This window comes from Periophthalmus magnuspinnatus, chromosome 7, assembly GCF_009829125.3.
Source record: "Periophthalmus magnuspinnatus isolate fPerMag1 chromosome 7, fPerMag1.2.pri, whole genome shotgun sequence".
Lineage (NCBI taxonomy): Eukaryota > Metazoa > Chordata > Actinopteri > Gobiiformes > Gobiidae > Periophthalmus > Periophthalmus magnuspinnatus.
Window position 1 is genome coordinate 149852 of NC_047132.1, and position 22426 is coordinate 172277.

Here is a 22426-nt window from a genome sequence, read left to right on the forward strand (position 1 = left end):
TAACATTTTAATGCATTTGAAAAATTGTTTGTACTGTTTAACCTAGCTTAAAAGTCACCTACATGATTCCATACTAATCAAGCAGCCAAAAAGAACATCACTATGGAAATAAATAAAAGGCCAAATAGAGGTCAAGAGGTCAATGCAATAAGAATGAAATATACCTTTATCATAGTATATTTTTGGCTAAAAGGTTTCATACTGAGTTTGGAACTTAAGGAAAATTATACTTTTATCTAATGGACTAATGACCGAATATGGCCGAATTCAGTGGTTGATATAATGCAGTATAAAAATCTAACTTTTTTGAATAACAAAATTACGCAAGAAATGCATTTAATGAATTACATTTGTCAATTGCCTCATTCAATTTGTTAATTATATTATTTATTAATCATTTCATACATATATTTTTGTTGCAGTTTCTTTTTTGCACTACCTCCAGTGTCCTGCAGAGGGAGGCACACTACGGTATACAGCTATTTTTCTGTTTGTTAAAGTAAGTTTTTTTTTAGCAGTAACAACAAAAAACAATATATTGAATAACTACACTAACGATACATGATTATAATCAATTAAATGTCAAATTAAAATAAAAACAGCCTCGCCCTTATTTAAATACGTGGTGACGTAGGGCGTACTCGGCCTTTGCGGAAGTGCCATCAAAGAAAAAAAAAAAACAAAAAACAAAAAAACGTCAACAAGCCAAACCTCCAGCCCCGACCTCCGCGAGCTGTCATCATCATCATCCTCATCGGAGTGACATAACGGACAAAAGAGGACACTTTAACCCCTACAAACATATTGATCCCTCAGTTTAACAGGTAAAGCGTCGCAGAGATGGCGCTGATCGCGAAAATGTTCGGAGGAGGCAAAGGAGGCAAAGGACCGAGCACTCAGGAGGCGATACAGAAACTCCGGGACACCGAGGAGATGCTCACCAAAAAGCAGGAATTTCTGGAGAAGAAGATCGAGCAGGAACTGGCGCTGGCGAAGAAGCATGGGACGAAAAATAAACGCGGTGAGACCTTAAGAAAGATGTTAACATTTAAGACATTTGTTACATCTGCATCTCATCGTCCGAACGTTAGCATCGGGGTTAGCTGTTACCATGGAGGAGGGACACAGATGTGGGACATGGACACCACCTGCTATTTCTGTCAACTTTGTCATTCTCTCCTAACAGCTTTGTCGTGGTTTAGTCCTGGTTTAGTCCTGGTTTAGACACATTGACTCTAATGTACTTTGCTGATTTAGATATCATCATATCATCAACAATAAAGATAAGGTTTAGTGGTCAGGGGTTAATCCTCCTGTATAATCCAGGAGCTGTGGACATCTACGTGGAGAGTGTGGTAGAAGTCAGATGTGTCCAGAATGAGATAGTTTGCATTATATAATGGTAGATAGTATTGGGAAGAATACTGAATACCTGCTTTAAAATGTATTTTGTAACCTATTCCAATGGGGTTGTCAAAAGTATTGAAAATCTCACACTAATCAATATTAAAACTAGTATTGAAAGTAGATACTCATTTAAGCAGCTACTGAAACTAAAAAAGCCACATTCATGGGATGAAAGTTAATCTTTTCCTGAATATCTTTAGAATGATCTTGAGCTGTATCTTTCACACGTATAAGACTTATAGACTAGTTTACTCTCATGGACCACTATTAACCCACTGGACACTGAGAGATTACACAGATATAAGACCACACGGGAATATAATAGAAAATACTACAATTTAATGTTGAAAATCACATTATATTGTCTAAATTATCATGGTATCGGGATCAGTATTGAGTATCGAATCTATTCCATAGTACTGAAATCGAGTTTGAAATTTTGGCATTGTGACAACAATATTATATAGTGTAATAAACACAGTATAAGATTAAAACCAACATTTTTGTTACAGTATTTGTCATGCATTTATTTGTCATGAAGTAAAGAAATCAAAATTGCACATGTACTCATCACTAGAGCTGTTTTTTCTATTTTTCTCACCAATGCCATACAGTGATCCTTTAATTTTAGGACAGTAACTGTATTCTGAATACCACCAAATGAAAGCTATAACTGAGCAACTATACCAGAATACTGTCATTCAATAAGTATTCTGAATACATTTTTCTGACATGTACTTAGTTACTTCCCAATACTGAGTACAGGGAGAGGGAGAGTGAATATATGGTACAGAGGAGGGACAGTCAATATATAGTACATTGTAGGAAAAGCACCCATTAATGTTCATGTATTTGTGTTGACTGGTATTTATCACAATGTGGGGATGAAAATCTGTACGTACACTCACATCATGGGGACTTGCCTCTATTATGGGGACAGAAATCAGGTCCCCACAAAGTAAATCCTTTATTACAACATGGCTTAAAGTTCATATATAGGTTACAATTAGGGTTAAGGTTAGACAAGTAGTGACTGTAGTTAAGATTAGGCTCAGTTACCAGGACAACCCAACATATGTGTGTTTTCTTTTTAGCGGCGATCCAGGCCCTGAAGAGAAAGAAGCGATATGAGAAGCAGCTGGAGCAGATCGACGGCACTCTGTCCACCATTGAGTTCCAGCGTGACTCTCTGGAGAACGCCAACACCAACACAGAGGTGCTGAAGAACATGGGCTACGCTGCCAAGGCCATGAAGGCAGCGCACGACATGTGAGTGAGCAGGCAGGACGGGAAGTAGGCTACACGGGGAGTTCACCTATAGTGGACAAAGATACAAGAACACACATCATGTTATAGTGGGTTTAACTCTTTTGGTACAATATACAACACATTATTTTATTTTTTATCCAAATGATGTGTATATTAACAAAATATCTTTTATTTTGTCTTAAAGGTGGTAACCCAGTAGTTTAGACCTCTACGAACATGTGCTGAAATGCATGGGATTTTTTTTTATTAGTTTAGCAATTCTGCCTGAAAAGGTAATGCACCTGGGTGTGTTTGCACTCAAATCTAATCACAATTAGATTTTTCCAATGTCATTTGGCCCTAGTTGAAAAACTGGGATAGCTATTCGCTATTGTCAAGTTTGCTATTATCATAATGACTTCGTTACAATACACTTTATAACTATAACATTCAAATCCACAGCCCTATTTTATAAAAAAGAATATGTAAAAGTTCCATATTAGACATTTTCAAACTTTTAACCCTGATATAATGTTATTTTGAAATATTATTTACTCATCATGAACATATCTTCACTTTGATCTATCTTCTAATATCCAACTGTGTTATTAGCTAGTAGATAAGGGTGGGCAGTAATGCCAAAAAATACTCAAATTGCAGAAATATCACTTTATACTGAAATGTCCTTTTTTTAACTCAACATCATAACTCATTTTGCAGTATTTTTTCCACTATTAAATAAATATTTTTTGCATATCTACAAAACAACATTCACAGTGTTTCCATTATCTGCCATTTTGACTGATAAAATGCTTCCAGTGGCTCCAAAATGTCCATGGATCACTGCTGTAGAAATACACAGTTTAGGCTCCTGATGTCAACATGTTCCCAGAAATACAACATTAAGTTCCCCAAATGATTTTATTAGCCCTACCAACGTCAGAGGACACTGTAGAGTCTAGCCCAGCTTCAGTACTGTGTTATTGAGCGGTCTGGAGGTGTCACCTGACCCATGCCTATGTGTTTCAGGGACATCGATAAAGTGGACGACCTGATGGCGGACATTTCAGAGCAGAGAGAACTAGCCCAGGAGATCTCTGAGGCTATCTCCAAACCTGTGTCATATGGGGAGGACTTTGATGAGGTCAGTCACATTTACTATAAAAACAAACTACTTACAGATACTTATGTTACTGTAATTGAGTTTATCCTTTAGGGTAAGTGGGCTTTTTATCAGATTCTACTTGTACTTAAATATAATTCTAGCCATAATTGTAATAAGTTGACTACACAAACATTTTTAGCCATGTAACTGTACTTTTACTTCAGCAACCACTGAACAGAAGATATATTTACCTTTAGACTATATTTCTATAGTTATTATGTTGTTTCCTCATCATAAAGTAAATAATATCTGAAGTAGTAATGTACTCTACCCATACATGAAGTTATAATTGTAAAACCACTATGCTTACGTTTGCAGAAATATTTCAAAAGTGACATTAAAGTGTATGTCTCCATTTAAAGTGACAGCCTCTCTTGTTAACATGACCTTAGAACAGTGGAATGCCCTTTTAGCCTGACACTGTTAGCATAGATTTACCCCAGTGTTTCTTGATCACAGCTAATGGTGACTTGAGTCTGTCTTCCTCCTCTCTACTCCTTCTTTATTTCTTCTTTCTCTCCTCTTCTCTCGTTCTGCACTTGTCTCTCTCTCTCCTCTCTCCCACCGCTATTTCTTTCTCCTCCCTTTCTCTTTCTCCTCTCTTTCTCTCACACCCCCTCTCTCTTCTCTTTTTCTTTCTTCTGTCACTCTTCTTCTCTAATTCCTCTCTTCCTCTCTCCCTCCTCTCTTTCTCCCTCTCTTTCAGGATGAGTTACTAGCTGAGTTGGACGAGCTCCAGCAGGAGGAAATGGACAAAAACCTCCTGGAGATCGGGGGTCCGGAGACGAGCCCTCTGCCCAACGTGCCTTCCACCTCCCTCCCAAACAGACCAGGTCAGAGCTTTATACAAAACAGGCTATGGCCACTACTCACATGATCTATGTCTATTAAATCACACTGAGATCATTTCCAATAGTATGGTTTTATTAGATTGTTTCATTTTGGGGGGCCAATACAATATCTGATATTTGTTTTGCTGCTGTGGCTGATAACCAGTACCAATATTAATATTATAAAATGCCTAGCAAGAGCCACAGGTTTATGTTAAGTTATTGATACTATGCAGATTTCACACTGGGGGTGTTCTACATATATGACTATGGTGGAATGTTTTGTAGTTACCATGGTGACACAATGCACATATTAGCAAACTGGCAACAAAAAAATACTAAATGGATTTAAAAAATCACATTTAAACAAAATAAAATTTAAGAAAAATGCACACAAAACGGATCCAAAAATCTTATATAACTGTTATTTATCCCTCAAGTAATTAAAAGTTCAAACATTATGAGATTTTCTGCTCCAGTTACAACCAGTAAATTGCAGTAATATTAAAAGTGGTAATTGATATAATGAACTGGATTAAGTTTCGTTCTAAGTTATAGCATGGCCTTTGTGAGTGTTTGACATTGACTAGAAGAGTTTTGGGGCACCACTCAACAAAAGTTGAGAAACATTACCAATCTTATCCAAGCTGATAAGAGGAGGTGCTCTGTGTCTCTGTCCTCTCTGGTTAAAGGTTGGGATGGAAGTTTGAACTGTGTGCATCCATAAATCTTACAATGAAATTAAGGTCTGGTGTGATGGGGGCAGGGGAGCACTAGGATGCGTCTTCCTGTAGTTGAAACATTTTTTCTTTTTTATTCTTCCTCCAAACAGCCAAGAAAGACGAGGATGAGGACGACATGGAGGGTCTGCAGCGCTGGGCTCTGGAGGCCATGTAACTCAGCCAACATCAACACCACACTTTACTTTTCACACTCCCTGGTTGGACATGGACAGCAGATATGACATAGGTAGAGGTAATTCCTGTTCTGTTACATAGCAACCATAATGTTCACAAGGGCCATAGCTCTAAATTACATAGCCGTTATAATTAGACTAATAAAAATAATGAAAACACCTTTATGTTGTTAAATCAGTATTAAATCTTTCAGAAAACTGCCTTCCTTGGACGCAAATAGTTTCTACATTTTACATGTTGATGTGTTGATGACATTGGCCGTGTCCCAATTCGCCAAACTGGCCTTAGAATCACTGTTTGAAGTGTGCATCGAAGGGCAGTTACGTAATTTCCGGCACGACAAGGGCTGTCCCATTTCAACGCACCCGACTGAATGTGCCCGACAAACCTGCCCTTCCCTTTGCACCGTTTCCATGGAGATCGGATGTAACCAAAGCGTGCATCCATGCACACTTCACACACTTCTATATCCCATCATGCACCGCGGCTACGCAAAAAAGAGAACAAAATGGAGTCCGTTGCGCAAAACACGTTCAAATGTGCGTACTGATTTACCTCATCTACAACAGAGCGACATGAAACTGTTAAATCTGAATAAAGATCTGTACAGTGTGTTTGATGATTAAAAAGGAGGAGAGTTATATGGAATAAAGAAATGTGGAGTTATTGCTAGACAATAAGAGACATTATTATCATTAGAAATTATTACTGCAATAAGAATAATGTAAGAATGTTCATTTCTATTGTGTCAAAGACCAAGAGACTGAAACATAAAGTCAGAAGAGTTTAATGATCCACACAGGTAATGTGAACAATGAAGCAACGGACTCTCAGGAAAGGACAGAACAGACAGAACAGACAGAACAGAGTCCTGAGACGTGCACAAAATCTTCACGTGTTCCAGTACATTCCATAGGTCCCCCCTGGTGGCACGTGTCATTTACTTTCACGTTTGTAAATCAAGATACTAGCTTGATGTAGCTGCACTGCTAGAAAATACCTTATAATAATAATATGAAAAGAACTGGCACGGCACAGAAGGGAAACAGCGCCCTCTACTGTTATTAAAGTGGTGAAGCCACTGGACAAAATACAGAACCATTAAACTGCAATATCCCACTATATGTACAAATAATCAGTGTCTCTGGTTTATAGACTATGAATGTGAAAATGATCCTGTTTCCTCTGTCTCTGTTATTATGTTTTCACAAGGTTTATTTTGTTTAAGTTATGAAGTAGCTACAACTGAGTAAAAAAATCACCTTGAACGTTATATTTGCCTAAACCCCTAAACAGAAAGAAACGGCTGTGACGACGACATCTTGACTTTTCTTCTATTAAATAATAAATAATTAAAAATAATGTACGTAATGTACGTATCGTACGCTCAAAGACAGCGGTGGAAGTGCGGTCCGTGGTGTGGGCCTGTCCCACTTCAGCAAGATGGAGGCTACACTGAGGAGGGCAGATTCTCGACCGGAACCTTCAAACTACACTTTGAAGAGTACTTCGAATGGACCCTTCAAAAGGTGCATTTGGCGAATTGGGACACGGCCATAGGTAGAGATAATCCATTTTAGAACTCACCGCTACATCCTGTGTTTTTTGTACTTCTTAACATTTTTCCACAAACTGCAACTTAACTGATATAAAACTATGATATATTTAGCACAGGTACTATCCCACCAAACCAAGTCATAATTAGAAAACCATGAAAACCTGTCCTATGCACTTTAAGCACCTGCTGTGGTCTAAAGATGGCAGCTTTTACTGACGTTATATGCGTCAAAGGAAATATGAATTAGTATTATTAATATTCACTACTTGTGTAATTTGTTGTTGGTTTTATCTAGTTTTATCCCTTCTTAGGACTGTCACCAGTGGTTCTTGAACACTCATGTCTCTGTTCATAAGAATATTCTGACTGTGAGCAATGTGTATATGTACAAAATGTACATACACTGTTTTGAATACTGCAAATAAACAATATACAATTTTACTGATTACTTAATACTTTCAAATTCAAGTCTCTATGTTCTACTTACTACTACTACTATTACTACTACTACTGTTAAGACTAAAATAGCTAAAAAAGTATGCATTTTAATGTAAGCCTTTTGATAATTATTTCAAATTGGCAAATCTTTTTCAAAAGGTGGACCAAAAGGCTATTAAATACTGTTTCTTACTATTTGGCGATCCCCTGGTCTATTGGATGACATTATCTGCTCTGTCCCTGCCCTGTTGTCCTGCCCATGGGCAAGACACTCCTTTGTGCCTACTCCATTCACAGTCACACTGTGGCTGGTTATGATGGAAGGGCATCTGACATACAAAAATGTCAACTTGTCCCCAGACCACAGTTTGAGAACCACTGTCCAGCATTTATGTCCTTGTGTGAATTCTGAGCAAATGAAGCATGTACTGGTGAAATAAGCTAAACCCTTGATTTGACCTACTGTTTGTGTTTTTATTGTGTCTTCATTTCAAACATTCCTGATGATTTTGTGTAAATAAATCAATAAATCAATAATTATTTTATTTGAATGAACCGTTGGCTGCATGCAAAGACAGACAGTGAAACCTACCCTCGGGTCAAATGCACAGTGAAATATGAAGCCATTTTTAATTTGTTATGAAAAGTATTACATTTGTCACCTACAAAAACACTAAACCTTTGTTGTTAGTCTAATATAATGGACACATTTGTTTTAGTTTGTTAAAGCCATAACAATGTACGTCAAGGTTAATGAACTGACTGATGAGTAAGCATGTTTACATTTCTGTTTGAGAGAGTATTTTCAAAATCATTAAAATAATTCAATTGTTTCTGGAGTTTGTTTTTCTTTTTTAACATATTTTGTGTCAAGTGAAGTCATAAAAAGAAATGGCTTTCTAATCTCTAAATTATTAACAGGCCCACAGTAAGTATTAAAAGAGCACTATGTAACTTTCCTGCTTGAGGTCCACCACCTTCTTGTCTCAGTGGAACTGTTATTGCTTTGCCTGTAATGTACCACAGTATGGCATTAAATGTATTTATCCTGCATTTATTCAATTACAGGTATTTTATTCACTACAAATAACTTGAAAAACATGCATCCTTAGTGTAAGTGGAATTGCCTCTCCACAGATATGACATTACAGGTCATTTCCATGGAGAAGTTTAATCCCGTACTGTGGAACATTACAGGCCCTCCACCAGAAAAGTAACACAGTGCACCTCTATTAATTAAATGATCTATCTTAAACTATATTCCAAAAATATTGTCATGTGAATTGCAATAGTGCAATGAGTGTAATTTATATAATTTTGAACAGAAATGTTACAAATCTAAAGGTCCTATATTATACTAAACTTTAGCTCTGAGCCATGTTAAAATGTTGTTACTTGATTAAAAACATACCCAGAGTTATGTTCATTCACACATGTTTGAGTAATCCTACATTATTAGCCTGTTACATCTCCAAAGCTCAAAATGCTCTGTTCCACCTTGTGATGTCATGAAGTGGTAGTTTTCAGGTTAGCAGCTCCATTTACCTTTTGTTCAGTATAGATTGGCAGGATAGAAATTATCCAAATGATTCAAAGTGAAGGTGTATGGAGTTTCAAAACCCAGTGGAGCAATCCTGTATTACATCACAAAGTAAAACCAATCCATCAGAAATATACCTTATCTTCTTAATATATTTGAAATGTTCAGACATATTTCAGGCTACAGGGTGGATTGGGCTAAATCTGCCTTGATGCCAGTGGGATAAACAATATTAAATGGACCCTCTTACTCTCTTGAACATTTAGGGGTTCTCATTTATTCTTCCTTTAATTCCCTGATTGAAAATAACCACAAAAATCTGTTGTTTACCACAGATGGAGATCTTAAAAGGCGGACCTCTCTCCCAATGTCGTTTCAGGCTCATATGTCTCTAATCAAAATGAATCTATTGCCCCGTATAAACTTTATGAGCTCTATGCTACATTTAGCACCATCACATATTTCCTTCAGACACCAATCTTTCATAACCACTCACTTACCGTGGGGGTCCGTGATCTCAGTGATATCATAGGCAAGAGAGTTTCATGATTTACAAAAATGCTATAATTTACCAGGTACATCTTTTTTCTTCTACCTACAGTTGCGCACAGCAATGTGTTCACATGGGGTTCCTTGGGGGTGCATGCTGGAAAATCACCCCCTCCACACTATTCTGGCTAAAGCACAAAGCTCTGGTACGATTTCTGATCTGTATAAATTACTTGTCAAGAGCTCACAGAAAATGTACCTATTGAGCAGCTTTGGAAAACTGAACTGAGGGATCACTCAGAGTGGGACTGGAATCAGAATTGGTCAAATATCTCCCTCTCATCAAGAAATCCCAATCACCACATGATTCATTATAAAATAATTCATCAAGTTTATTTATACCCTAGAAGATTACATCAAATGAAAATAAAAGACAACCCTCGCTGTTCTTCATATGGTCTGGGAGTGCCCTGAGGTGGCACAATCCTGGGAAAATGTCTCAAAGACACTGTCTAAAATAATAGACGTGACCATCCTTTGCACTCAGAGATTTATTTTGCTAAATGATATTTCCAAACTTAATTTGACAATCCATGACCGGCGTGCATTACTAGCAGGCCAAAGCTGCCAAAAAACTTGTAATATGCCTTTGGAAGTCACTTCAACCTCTGACTGTAAAAGGTCGCTTTTATCTTACCGAGAAATAATTCAGCTGGAGTTTTCTGCTGCTCGACTGCACGGAGCAAAAGCCAAAAACATTTTTGATGGTCCGACTTAATAATTAAAATCGAGATCTGAATATATTACGTATCTGTTTTTGTGTTATGTGGATGCTTCTGTCAAACTGTATATTCATGAAAGATACACGCCCAGTTCTTTTTTTTTTTTTTTTTTAGTTTTTTTTTTTAAGGACATAATGAATATGTATAATGCAATTTCTGCTGATGTCTTTTGATGGAAGAAATTTGCAATTACTGTATGGAAGGAATTCAAACCTTAACGGGATTAGTTTCATTATTTCACTTTTTATATAATTTATAATATTATTATCCACTATTATTATTATTATTATTATTATTATTATTATTATTATTATTATTAATAGGAGGCAAAAATGTAATCGGACTGTAACCTGTATAGCTGCAGGTGAGATCAATACTTGAATAAAAATTTTATCACAAAAACAAGGTAAAACAGATTTTCTGTTTGAGAGAGGATCTCTAAATATACAGGATTTGCGTGTTAAACATGTGTGAATGAAACAAAACACAACTCCAGGTAGGCCTATGTTTTTGATAAGGAAACATTCTAACATAGATCAGAAAATAAAGTAATATGGGACCTTTAAATCCGGTATATTTTTCATAAGATAAACCTGATGTAAACCTTGGAAATATTCATATGAACTATGATGTAAACTTTGTAAACACTTTGTAACCGCTGACCATTGTACGCACCCCACGCGCCCCACTGCGTGCGTACGTCAGGCTTTGACCATCACGTGACGCATGCGCACTGTGCCTGTACGCTGATGCAAGACTCCTCCAGCGGCGCAACGGTGTGGATCTGATCCCGGAACACTAAAGCGGCACATCCCAGACTTTTACCCGCAGCAAACATGTCCGGAGACGAGGTAAGCACTCACGGAGGGTCCGGTGTAGCGTTCGGTTGTTTTGGCTCAGAGTCCGTAAATGTATCCTCTTGATCCGGGCTAAACTGGAGGACGTCGGGCCTCTCCGGATCGCGGCTCCTCTCACATGGTTGCAGCAGCAGCAAGCTAACAGTGGCCCAGCCCGGCGACTCTTCCACGGAAATGTAGTTTACAGCACTGTTTTCGATTGTGTCAGAATTATGTTATGAGAAAACAAAATGGATCTTTATATATGTGCGCTGACAGAAGCAAAAAACAATATCCAGTAACGGGAGGGAGCTAGTTAACGCTAACGGTATTTTATTAGCTTTAGCCATTACTACAGCTTTTCATTTTCATTGACACAGACCGTGCTTTTGTTTGATTAAATTAATACTTCCTTTATCCCAACTCCACATCATTTGAGAAATCCTTTATTAAACTATTTGGATATTACAAATTGTGTTGTCAACATGAATTACGCAATTACTGTAGTGCATATGATGATGTTACTGTGAATCCAAAGTCTGATTAAGATATTAACATGTCGTGGTGTAGTGTAAATCAATATGTTATATGTCGGTATAACTTGGTATATTGATCCATCAGTTATTAAAGTCTGGGGGTCTGCCATCTGCTTGTCTTTTATTTTGCATAGAATGCTCCACAGTATGGCATTAAATACATTTATTTTGCATTTATTCAAGAGCAGGCAAGTGTTTAGATTATAGTTGAAAACACATTGAAAAATATGCATTCCTATTGTGAAGGAGGGTGGTTGCTTCTTCACAAATCTGACCGGCAACTTGGCCTGCAGACATTACCTGCCTCTCTCCATATAGATGATGTAAGTTTAAAGATACACCATGGAACATTTCAGGTAGAACAATAACCTCTTTGAAATAAGCCGATGACAAACCCTCTAGTTGAAATTACATACTGCACCTTTTAATACTCCACAATATTGCAATATTTGAGGTAGAGTTGTCAAAAGTATGAAAAATCTGATACCAATCAGTTCTAAAACTACTACAGAAACTAGATTAGACTAGACTCATTTGAGCAAGTATCAATAGTAAAAAAAAGTCACATTCATAGGACAGAAACCAACCTTTCTCAAATAGCTTTCTAATGATTTTCAACTGTACAAGAACAAGTATAAGACATAGACTAATATATGCCCTATTTATATCTGTGTAATCCCTTTCTACACAGATATAAATCCGCATGGTAAAACAAAAGAAAGCACTGATTTTATGTTGAAAACCACATTCTACTGTCTAAAGAGTGTTTTATTATCATTATGATATCTGAGTCAGCATTGAGTATCAAGTCTATTCCTCAGTATTGAAATCGAGTTTAAAATTTTATTATTGTAACTACTCTAATTTGAGGTATAAATCTAAAGGTTTATATAAAATGCACTTAAGTTAGTAATGAATTGTTAAGGTGGCTACTGTCTTGTCTTAGGTTACCTGTTTTCGACTGCAGAACAACAGGTATACTGTATTAACAAATGTCTGTCTCCTTCAGATGATTTTTGATCCTAACATGACCAAAAAGAAAAAGAAGAAGAAGAAGCCATTCATGTTGGAGGAAGATGGAGGAGAGGGTCCAGGCGCAGCAGAGGAGGCCAAGGAGGTGGAGACCAAGGAGGTAGAGCCTGAGGCCGGAGAGGACAAGGAGGTGGATTTTGACGAAGATGACAGCAGGAAGAAAGGTAATTGTATAGCCCAGTTTTTAGTATTGGGAGAGCTGTCGGTTAATTTTAGGAATACCGGAATCCTTGAAATCTTCCTTGTTTTGCTACCACACAAGGCCAAGACTTTTGTGATTAGTCTTGAAGCCGTCATATTTTCTCCTCTTTTCTTTGTACAGTGAAGTAAATACTATGTATGATATCCATGTATTGTAATTGTTTATTACAAGTGTTGAGTGTATATGATGACTGTCCCTTGTGTCTCAAAGTCAAAATGGATTACATTTTGTGAACTGCTAAATATTGTTGTCTTACATTACAAACTTGCCAACATCTGTACATATTTATCAGGAGGCAAAATATTCTTTATGAGTAGTAATGTTTTTGGAAAAGACCTCCCTTCCCTGTTGTTGATTCAGCCCTTTTTTTTTTTTTTTTTACACAGCATGACAATAGACTTATACTGCCTATCAGGGCAAAGATGGCAAATATGCTTAACTGAGCACACTATGGACCAGTACAGCTCACCTAGACTTTTATTCTTTTTTTAGCCATAAAAATCATGTTAAAGGAAGTATCAGAATTTACTGCATTTTTTCACACAACTACCTTTATTTTACATATTCATCCGTATTTTTTCTTTTACACATCGAATAAATGAGTGTGAAAATCCCCGCAGCCCCGCGCTCACATTCGTCACCTCGAGGGACATCAGAGGCAGATTACTGTAATGATGGCAAAATATTTAGATAGCCCCATGTCTCCGCTTTGAGACACCGTTTGAATTTACATGAGAGCACGACTGGTTGCGCAGAGTTACACTACTGGAAAGTCCGCAACTGCGCTCTATTGGCGACGATAGGATCCGACGCTATAGGGTTAACCATTATCAACCAAGTAATAATTGCAACTTAATAAATGAATTATTGATTCCTAATGTACCAATTAATTGTGTCTCTCTGTAGAAACCTCAGATGATTTGAATGACCTAAATTTCTTCAATCAAAAGAAAAAGAAGAAGAAACCAAAAAAAGTATTTGATAATGAATTGGAAGAAGGAATGAAGGTAAACTATTGTTTTTTGGTTGTTTTTTTTTTTTTTTTTACATTTTTTCAGATTCTGTGATAAATTATAATATTTCTTGCCTCACTAGGAGCTAAAAATAGAAGGGGAACAGACAGAGCCATTGGAAGAGGACAATTTGGACCTCATGCTTCCCGCCAAGAAAAAGAAGCCAAGGAAAGTGGAATTTGACGAGGGGGAACTGGAAAAGGATGACAGTAAGACAAGCTTATGTTAAACTCTTATTGATGTAGTAACATGCTGTGAAACCCAACCTGTGTACCATGTTTCAGCCCTGGAGGATGATGATAGTAAGAACAACGACGGCATCTCCTTCAGCTCCTCCACAGGACCAGCCTGGGCTGGCTCTGAGCGTGACTACACCTACGACGAGGTACCATAGACAGGCACAAGCTGAGAGAAAACATCTCTTGTGTTATATCTGAAAATGGAGTTATCAAAAGTATCGAAAGTCAAATACCAATTGATACTAAAACTAGTATTGAAACTAGATACTCATTTTTAGCAGGTATCAATACAAAAAAAAGTCACAGAACAGAAATAAACTTTTCCTGAATAGCTTTAAGATAATCTTGAGCCAAGACTCCATAGACTAGTATACACCCATGGACAACTATGGAACCTACCAGAGTGACAGGGATTACACAGGTATAAGGCCACATGGTAATATAAAAGTACTTTTATTTTGAAAATGATGTTTTATTGTCTAAAGAAAGAGCGTTTCATTATCATCGTGGCAATTATTTGAAGTGAAGTTAAAAATATAGTGCTGGGTTTCAGATGACATCACAACCTTCTATAGGCCAGTAATATTTAATATTGATGATGGACAGCTAAAATGGATATTATTCAATTGCAGACTTTTGTTGTAATATCAGTTCAAGGGTCTAGTCGCTGATAGAAATAATCAAGTTTTAACATTTGTAAATTTAGTGCAGTGTTATTTAAGAGGAAAATCTGGGAGTGTGACATCGTCACATTCTAGAAAATGAACACTAACCAGCTATGTAGTATCTTATGTCCCTGGGGTCATTATTTTTAATTAAAAAAGAAAAACGGTTTGAAACCTAAAATTTGTCTAAATATTTTACGGTTTATAAAATTTCAGAAAGGTATTGTAAATGAACTGTTTTGGGGGGGATTTAGTGTAATGACAATAATCAGATCCAATACAATCAGTCCAATACAAATGTGTTGAAATGTCTTGGTTGAAATTAAAAAATTTTTTTAGGCAATATACATATTAAGATTTTGAACTATTTTATCTTGTACACAATCTATTGCCCTCATGTTGGTATTCTTTTTTGCCAAACTGTTGACACTACTGGTTCACAGCTGTTGAATCGAGTGTTCAACATCATGAGAGAGAAGAACCCTGACATGGTGGCTGGAGAGAAGAGGAAGTTTGTGATGAAACCTCCTCAGGTCGTTAGAGTGGGAACCAAGAAAACCTCCTTCGTCAACTTCACAGATATCTGCAAATTGTAAGTCCTCTACTCCTGTCCTGTCAATAACCAAGTGCTTCATTCACTGCCATTAAACTGCTTTTTCTTATCCCAGGTTGCATCGTCAGCCCAAACATCTCCTTGCTTTCCTTCTGGCTGAATTGGGTACAAGGTAAGGACTTGTTTGTGCTAATACTACTTTTACTAAGAAATGTTAATGGGTTAATATGCATTTTCTTTTTATTCTTAACAGTGGTTCCATAGATGGAAACAACCAGCTTGTTATCAAAGGCAGATTCCAACAGAAACAGATAGAAAATGTGTTGAGAAGATATATTAGTAAGTATCCTATGGGAGGTTGGAACCAATCTGAATGAAATGTACTGAACCTTAGAGGTCATCATTTACATAATATCTGCAAATATTGTAATCAGTAATCTCTTGTCAAGGTAAATGTAGTCACATGTAGTATAAAATGCTGCAAGAAGGGCTGACATTCATTCATTCCACAATTGTAAAATGTATATCCAAGATGAATAGGGAAGACATTTAATATATTTTGGATTTGGAGAGTAACTTCTCAAATTTGATTAAAATCTTTTACCGCAAATTTGAGAAGGTGCAAGTATTACTATGTTGTTATTATTACTGTGATCTTCATTTAAAGCTGTTATAAATGACTAGCTCTTGAAAATGTGAAAACTCAACCAATTAATTTAAATGGTTTTCACCAGTTTTACTTGGCTAATGCATTCTTATTATATTGACAGCGATGAGTTTATAAGCTAAGCGAGTCTGGGCCTGGGCTGGTTAGTACTTGGACGGGAGACCACTGGGAATATCAGGTGCCGTGGGTGTGTGGTCAGAGGGGCCGATTGGTAGCTTCACTTCTGTCAGTTTGCTTAGGGCAGCTGTGGTAGCCACAGCTGCCCTAATCAAAGTAGTAGTATCCTAAGAAACTATTAGTATCTTACCACCACCAACTGTGCTGTGAATGAATAATACACCAAATTGTGAAGAGACTTTGACCATCTGGAAAAGTGCTATATAAGACTAATTCATTATTTTCAGAGCATACTTACATTGAATTTTCAGCACATTGCATTTCTCACACAATAAAACCCTTTATAATTTGATACAGACAACATTCATCTTGACCCATATTTTTACAACATATTTGTCATGGGGCAAAACAAATTTTGCGTGGAAAAATCAGCTACAGAAACTTAAAATCTCACATGCATAAGTATGCACTCTACTACTACTATTATACTTCTATAGATTAATCGATGGCTCTTCAGTTTCTCCCAGCTCTTATGTAATTCTGCCCCTCTCTCCCCCCACAGAGGAGTATGTCACGTGTCATACCTGTCGCTCACCTGAGACCATCCTACAGAAGGACACGCGCCTCTACTTCCTCCAGTGCGAGACGTGCCACTCCCGCTGCTCTGTTGCCAGCATCAAGACCGGTTTCCAGGCCGTCACTGGCAAAAGGGCACAACTCCGGGCCAAAGCCACCTAAAGCCCTGTGCCTCCAGGCCGCCCCTCTGCTCTGTGCAAGCCCCCCTCCCCTCCACAGAAGGGACCCCAGCCCAGAGCGGAGCAGCGGTGGCCTGTCGAGCTGGCTACAAGGACTCTCTGAACGGGACTGTGGGGGTTGGCTGATGTCAGGTGGGGCCTGACCAGACAAGAGTGAGAGGATCTGAAGCAGAGAGCTGGTTCAGGCACAAATGCAGATGATATGTTGGATGCATTTGATTTGATGAACCCTGCACCACTTAGGTTTTTTTTTTCATTTTGCTGTGATTCTTGATACCTGCAAAAATACAAACGAACATGGCTTGAATCTTTTTTCAGTCTTTCCTCAAAATGTTGTAATATTTCATTAACAGAACTGTACATGCAAACTGACTAGAATAGTTTCTCACCACTTGCCTTTACACACCTAAAATGTTTAAATATCAAATTGGATTAAAGCATTTTAAATAAATGGCATAGGAATCCTTTTACATGGTTTTTGATAATTAAAATTACAGAATGGACATTGATGGTATCCTTGTAGTTCTACAGATTATATGCACTATTAGAGGAAAGCTGGTGTGACATTGAACATTAGTTTTTCTGGATTTCATTTTACAGTACTATTATCAAAAATATTCATCTTCTATTTGAAAATCTTTATTGATATAACTGACTTCTGAGCAGACAAGTCACCTGCTAAGGCCACCTCTTAATAACGCTCCATCTATGGGATATAAAGCAAGAAGGCAGTTCATAAAACTGAAAATCTGGTTCTTGTGAAGGGAAGTGGGGAGACCAGGCTGATGTTCTTTTGAAATCAGATTTTTACAAAAATAAAATATTCAACTCTCTCCACTTTTGTCTCTTGTTTGGGATCAAACAAACTGCTCACTTCTTAAAACAGATAAGGGTACTCTTTTGTATCAATAATAGGTGAAAAATGAGCACTGTTAAAAATTTAATATTTTATAATGTTATGCCTAACCAGGGATTTCCATCGTTATTGCAAGTATGAGGAAAATTCAGGTTAATTCGTGTATAAATTAGCCTGTGCTATCAAGAATGTCCCTGGCATTGTGTAACATTAGTATCAGGTGTTGAGGTCAGACAGTTACGTACATCAATTTAAATTTTATTAAGGCAAACATTTTGTCATTGGGAATTTAATTATTAGAAATCCGTATTTACATTAGACCCACCCTCATACCACTTTATTTTTGCAACTTTTGTACACCCCATACATAATTACACATTTTCTCACTTCAAATGTTCCACCTTCGCTTTTACAACTAAATAGATTATTTTATTCAGGAGAAGCAGACAGTTCTTTTATTTAGAACAACCCGGAAACGCCTCTGCAGTCTCGTATCTGATTGGCGGATTGTCTTTGCGTCAGCGCTCGTTAGATGCGTCGTTGTTCGTCGGAGTCACTTCTGCAGCACCGTTCAGCTCGAGTCCAGGCCGCGCAACACACCACAACTTTGAACCCGAACCATGCCTCGAGTTTACATCGGCAGACTTAGCTACCATGTCCGCGAGAAAGACATCCAGAGATTTTTCAGCGGATATGGGAAGCTCATGGAGATTGATCTGAAAAATGGGTAAGTTTTGTTAGTTGAAAAGTGGAACACGCGTTAACCAGACTAGCTGGTCCCGCTACAACGACGTTAAACGTTTTCTGGGCCTTTTGTGTTAAATAGTTTGCCCTGTAAATATTGTAAATGTAAAAAAAACCCCATCAGTATATAGATTGAATCAAATGTTGGAGGTGTTGCAGTATTAATTAGTAAGACTTCAGAGGTCTGTTGTTTGGTTGGTGTCGCATGGCCAACATGGCGGCTTTGTATCTCGTTCGTTAGCAAAAGGCTAACGGGCCTGGTTAGCATCGATTAGCTAACGTCAGTTCCTCATCTGTCCGAATCGTTGTCCAGTGAGTGCTTTACCATTGCTTGTTTTTGTTTGCAGGTATGGATTTGTGGAGTTTGAAGACAACCGTGACGCCGACGATGCCGTGTATGAGCTGAACGGGAAGGAGCTGTGTGGGGAGCGGGTGATTGTGGAGCATGCCCGCGGACCGCGTAGAGACCGAGATGGCTACGGTGGGGGTTACTGGGGTGGTGGGCGCAGTAAGTGCAGTCTATTACAAGTCACCCTCTTTCCCCCTTACCCCTGGGGTGAGGTGTCGATGTGGACTGCACACGCAGTACAATGTTTGTGTGAACCAACCCTTGTTTGATAATGAATCTTAATAGATTCTTGGTCTGTATTTATGGTGGTAGTTCACATCGAAACAACACCTAATTTGACTAATGTAAGAATACATTTTAGAAATTACAGTTTTAGATTTTGTACTTTCATTCCAGCTAACCTTTTTTTTTTTTTTTGCAATAAATTTTTTTCACATTTACTTCCTTCATATTTGCTCCACTCCTTTATGAAAATGTCCACCCATCTTCCAAAAATATAGCTAGAGCAGCATTAGAGTTAGACTGCTAGACTACCTGTTGTTGTGGTGTGTGTTACTTTTACTGGTCTATATTTTCAACATTAACAAAGTCCTTGATGTTTCAATTTGAAAGAGTCCAGTTGCGGGCTGAGGCTGAGTCCATTGAGGCTAAAGATGACTGGCTAAGATGACTGCCTGTCCCGTTTGGCCTTGGCTTTCACCTTACAATGTGTGTGTGACCTTTGCCCCCTTGATCCTTGGCTGACCTAACCGGAAGCCATGATGACAGCAGCCTTTTGCCAATAGTCCAGGGGCGATGGTGAGGATTGCCATTGGTTTCTATATTGACATCAAACATAAGTGGAGCGGCTCTTGTAAAACAACTTGCAATCCAAATAATAGTTGTAAGTGAAAACTGTAATGTGTGCAGCCTAGAATTTCTTATTGGGCAGCATTTTAAAACTTTCCAAAATGTTCCTGATCCAAAGTGCTGTGGATGCCCCCCTTTCTGTTTGTGTTCCAGGATTCAGCAATCTTGAAAGAACATCACTGCCCATTTGTTTACGTGGATTTGTAAAGGCAAGCTTTGAATGGCCAGAAACAGATGCAGTGGTGTTCTTTATAGCAGAAACCTACACCAAGTAATATAATTAAAACTGTAAAGCCTGCGGCAATGTTGCATATTTTACCCAAACAGTTTTCTTGAAAATGGGACGTAGCTATTTCGGTGTGGTTCCGTGCTGGTTTTTAGTGGGCAGGTGTTGATAAGATCCACTGCTGTGTACAACAGTCCCTTTCCTGTTCTGACTTGCTGTTGGTTTTTTCTTAAAGGCGGTGGTGGTGGTGGTGGTGGAGGCGGCGGCGGCGGCGGTGGTGGAGGTGGTGGTGGTGGTGGAGGATACAGCAGCAGCCGGAGTCGCTCTGGCAGGGACAAGTACGGGCCACCGGTTCGTACTGAGTACCGCCTCATTGTGGAGAACTTGTCCAGCCGCTGCAGCTGGCAAGACCTAAAGGCAGGTTACTTTGATTGGGTTGTAATGGGCCAGTTTTGTACTTGTGTTATTGTTTACTAAAGTCTCATTTTTGTTTAGGACTTTATGCGGCAGGCAGGAGAGGTGACCTATGCAGATGCCCACAAGGAACGCACCAATGAGGGAGTGATTGAGTTCAGGAGTTACTCAGACATGAAGAGGGCCCTGGACAAACTGGACGGCACGGACATCAATGGCAGGAAGATCCGCCTGGTGGAGGATCGCCCCAAGAGGAGAAGGTCTTACTCAGGCAGCCGCTCCAGGTGGGTCCTCCACACCCTCTGGGACTGTAGTCTGCTTTGTTTTGTGTCTTTGACTGGTGTATTGTCCTCAGGTCTCGCAGTCGCCGCCGCTCTCGCAGCAGGTCCAGGTCGAGGTCCAGGAGCCGCTCAGGGTCTCACTCCAGGTAAGCTCCTAATAAATGCTCTTAGTTTATATATTAACCTGTGGAAAAGGTAAAGAATTAGACCAACATATTTTAATATTTAGTATTCAGAGAAAAATTGGAAGCTCAGGGACTGCAGATGGAAAGTAGCAGTAGCTAAATCTGGTGCAAATCATCTTTTCTTTGTAAGATTAATGAATTTGTACATGGTCCCTGTCAAATAAAGAAAGAAAGATTGTTTTCAATATTTTCCATTTGTAGATCTCGTTCCCGTAGCAACAAGAGACGCCATCATTCTCGCTCTAAATCTGGCAGGAAGTCCCGCTCCAAGTCTGCAGGAAGTAAATCTCGCTCCCGCAGGTCCAGGTCTCGCTCCAAGTCCCGCTCCCGGTCTCGTAAGTCCAGGTCTGGTTCAGCCGAGCGCAAGTCCAAGTCTCGCTCAAAGAGCCGCTCAAAGAGCCGCTCCAAGGTCAAGTCTGAGCGAGACTCTCGCAGCAGGTCCAAGGAGCCCTCAGGAGACAAGAAGTCCCGCAGCCGCTCTGCTTCTCCCATGGAGAATGGGAAAGGGGAGCACGCCAAGTCCACATCCCGCTCCCCATCGCCTCAGGAGGATGAGCGTAGGTCCAAGTCCAGAGAGAAACACTCAGCCTCACGCTCAAAGTCCAGATCCAAGTCCCCCTCCAGGTCTAGGTCTAGGTCCAGATCAGCTTCTCAGGAATAGTGTCAATTTCCCTTTTTGTTTTCTTAAGCTGTATATAAGCTGTGCTGTTGAACTAGGTATCAATTCAACAAACTTTGCCTTGAGGGTGCGCTTGGCACGACATTCAAGTGATTTGTCTTGGCTGTAATCAATTTAGTTGGTGAAATTCTTAATTTGCTTTCATAGTCATATTTGCCACATATTTGCAAAATTTTGATCTGGCCTGTCAGGCAAGTGTAATGCATTGCCTACTTGCTAACCACTTAAAGTCAAGGCATCTTTTGCTAAACTGAGTGTTTTGTACTTCACATTTGAACAATGTACTGGATCGTTGGGCACAAATGACCCATTATCCCTTTTTGTTTTTTTATCGTTGTAGATTGTGTTTAGTATCTAAATGCGTTTGTTTGCTTTTTCATTTCATTGAGCCCTCTGATAATAGAGCTTGTTTTTTCCATATATTGCTCAAATGTAACTGCAGCTTTTGAGTTAAATGCTTGACTTTGTTGCTTATTTTTAATTTGCCATGCTAGAGCTTTACATTTTGGGGAGCCGCATTGGACATAAAGGCCACATTCCCCTTGGATTACCTGAAACACCCTTTCACGTCATCTGTGGAATATAGCATTTCCATGCTTGCAGGTCCTGACCGGATGTTTTTTATTGTATGTATAAATAAAAGGTCTTAAAGAAAACCGTGACTTGCTTACTTATTTACTGCACTATAAACGTGACCTATATCCAGTTAATTGTCCTAACTTTAGTAAGTTTTGAGTTTGTACTCCAAATTTGGATTTATCTTAGTACTTGCAAACCTACTATAATGTTCATAGATTTTATGGGCTAAAATGGAAGGTGTCATGAGTCAAACCTGTATTTGATTTTTGTTGTGG

General features: G+C 38.6%; 3 protein-coding genes across 3 annotated transcripts; all 3 read left to right on the top strand.

Annotated features, from left to right (window-relative positions):
- Window positions 1-650: 650 nt before the first annotated feature.
- LOC117373510 (charged multivesicular body protein 4b-like) lies at window positions 651-8396 on the top strand. Its single transcript, XM_033969560.2, has 5 exons — window positions 651-1021; window positions 2502-2676; window positions 3685-3799; window positions 4527-4653; window positions 5483-8396. The coding sequence occupies exons 1-5, from the start codon at window positions 841-843 to the stop codon at window positions 5545-5547; spliced, it is 663 nt and encodes a 220-aa protein (XP_033825451.1). The 5' UTR covers window positions 651-840; the 3' UTR covers window positions 5548-8396.
- A 2674-nt stretch (window positions 8397-11070) lies between these two features.
- Window positions 11071-17822, top strand: eif2s2 (eukaryotic translation initiation factor 2, subunit 2 beta). The gene is made up of 9 exons (XM_033969815.2): window positions 11071-11225; window positions 12756-12942; window positions 13887-13987; window positions 14076-14202; window positions 14278-14378; window positions 15341-15489; window positions 15566-15622; window positions 15704-15789; window positions 16797-17822. The coding sequence occupies exons 1-9, from the start codon at window positions 11211-11213 to the stop codon at window positions 16970-16972; spliced, it is 999 nt and encodes a 332-aa protein (XP_033825706.1). The 5' UTR covers window positions 11071-11210; the 3' UTR covers window positions 16973-17822.
- A 583-nt stretch (window positions 17823-18405) lies between these two features.
- Window positions 18406-22228, top strand: srsf6a (serine and arginine rich splicing factor 6a). Its single transcript, XM_055223059.1, has 6 exons — window positions 18406-18572; window positions 18937-19097; window positions 20249-20430; window positions 20509-20711; window positions 20783-20854; window positions 21095-22228. The coding sequence occupies exons 1-6, from the start codon at window positions 18466-18468 to the stop codon at window positions 21552-21554; spliced, it is 1185 nt and encodes a 394-aa protein (XP_055079034.1). The 5' UTR covers window positions 18406-18465; the 3' UTR covers window positions 21555-22228.
- The last annotated feature ends 198 nt before the right edge of the window (window positions 22229-22426 follow it).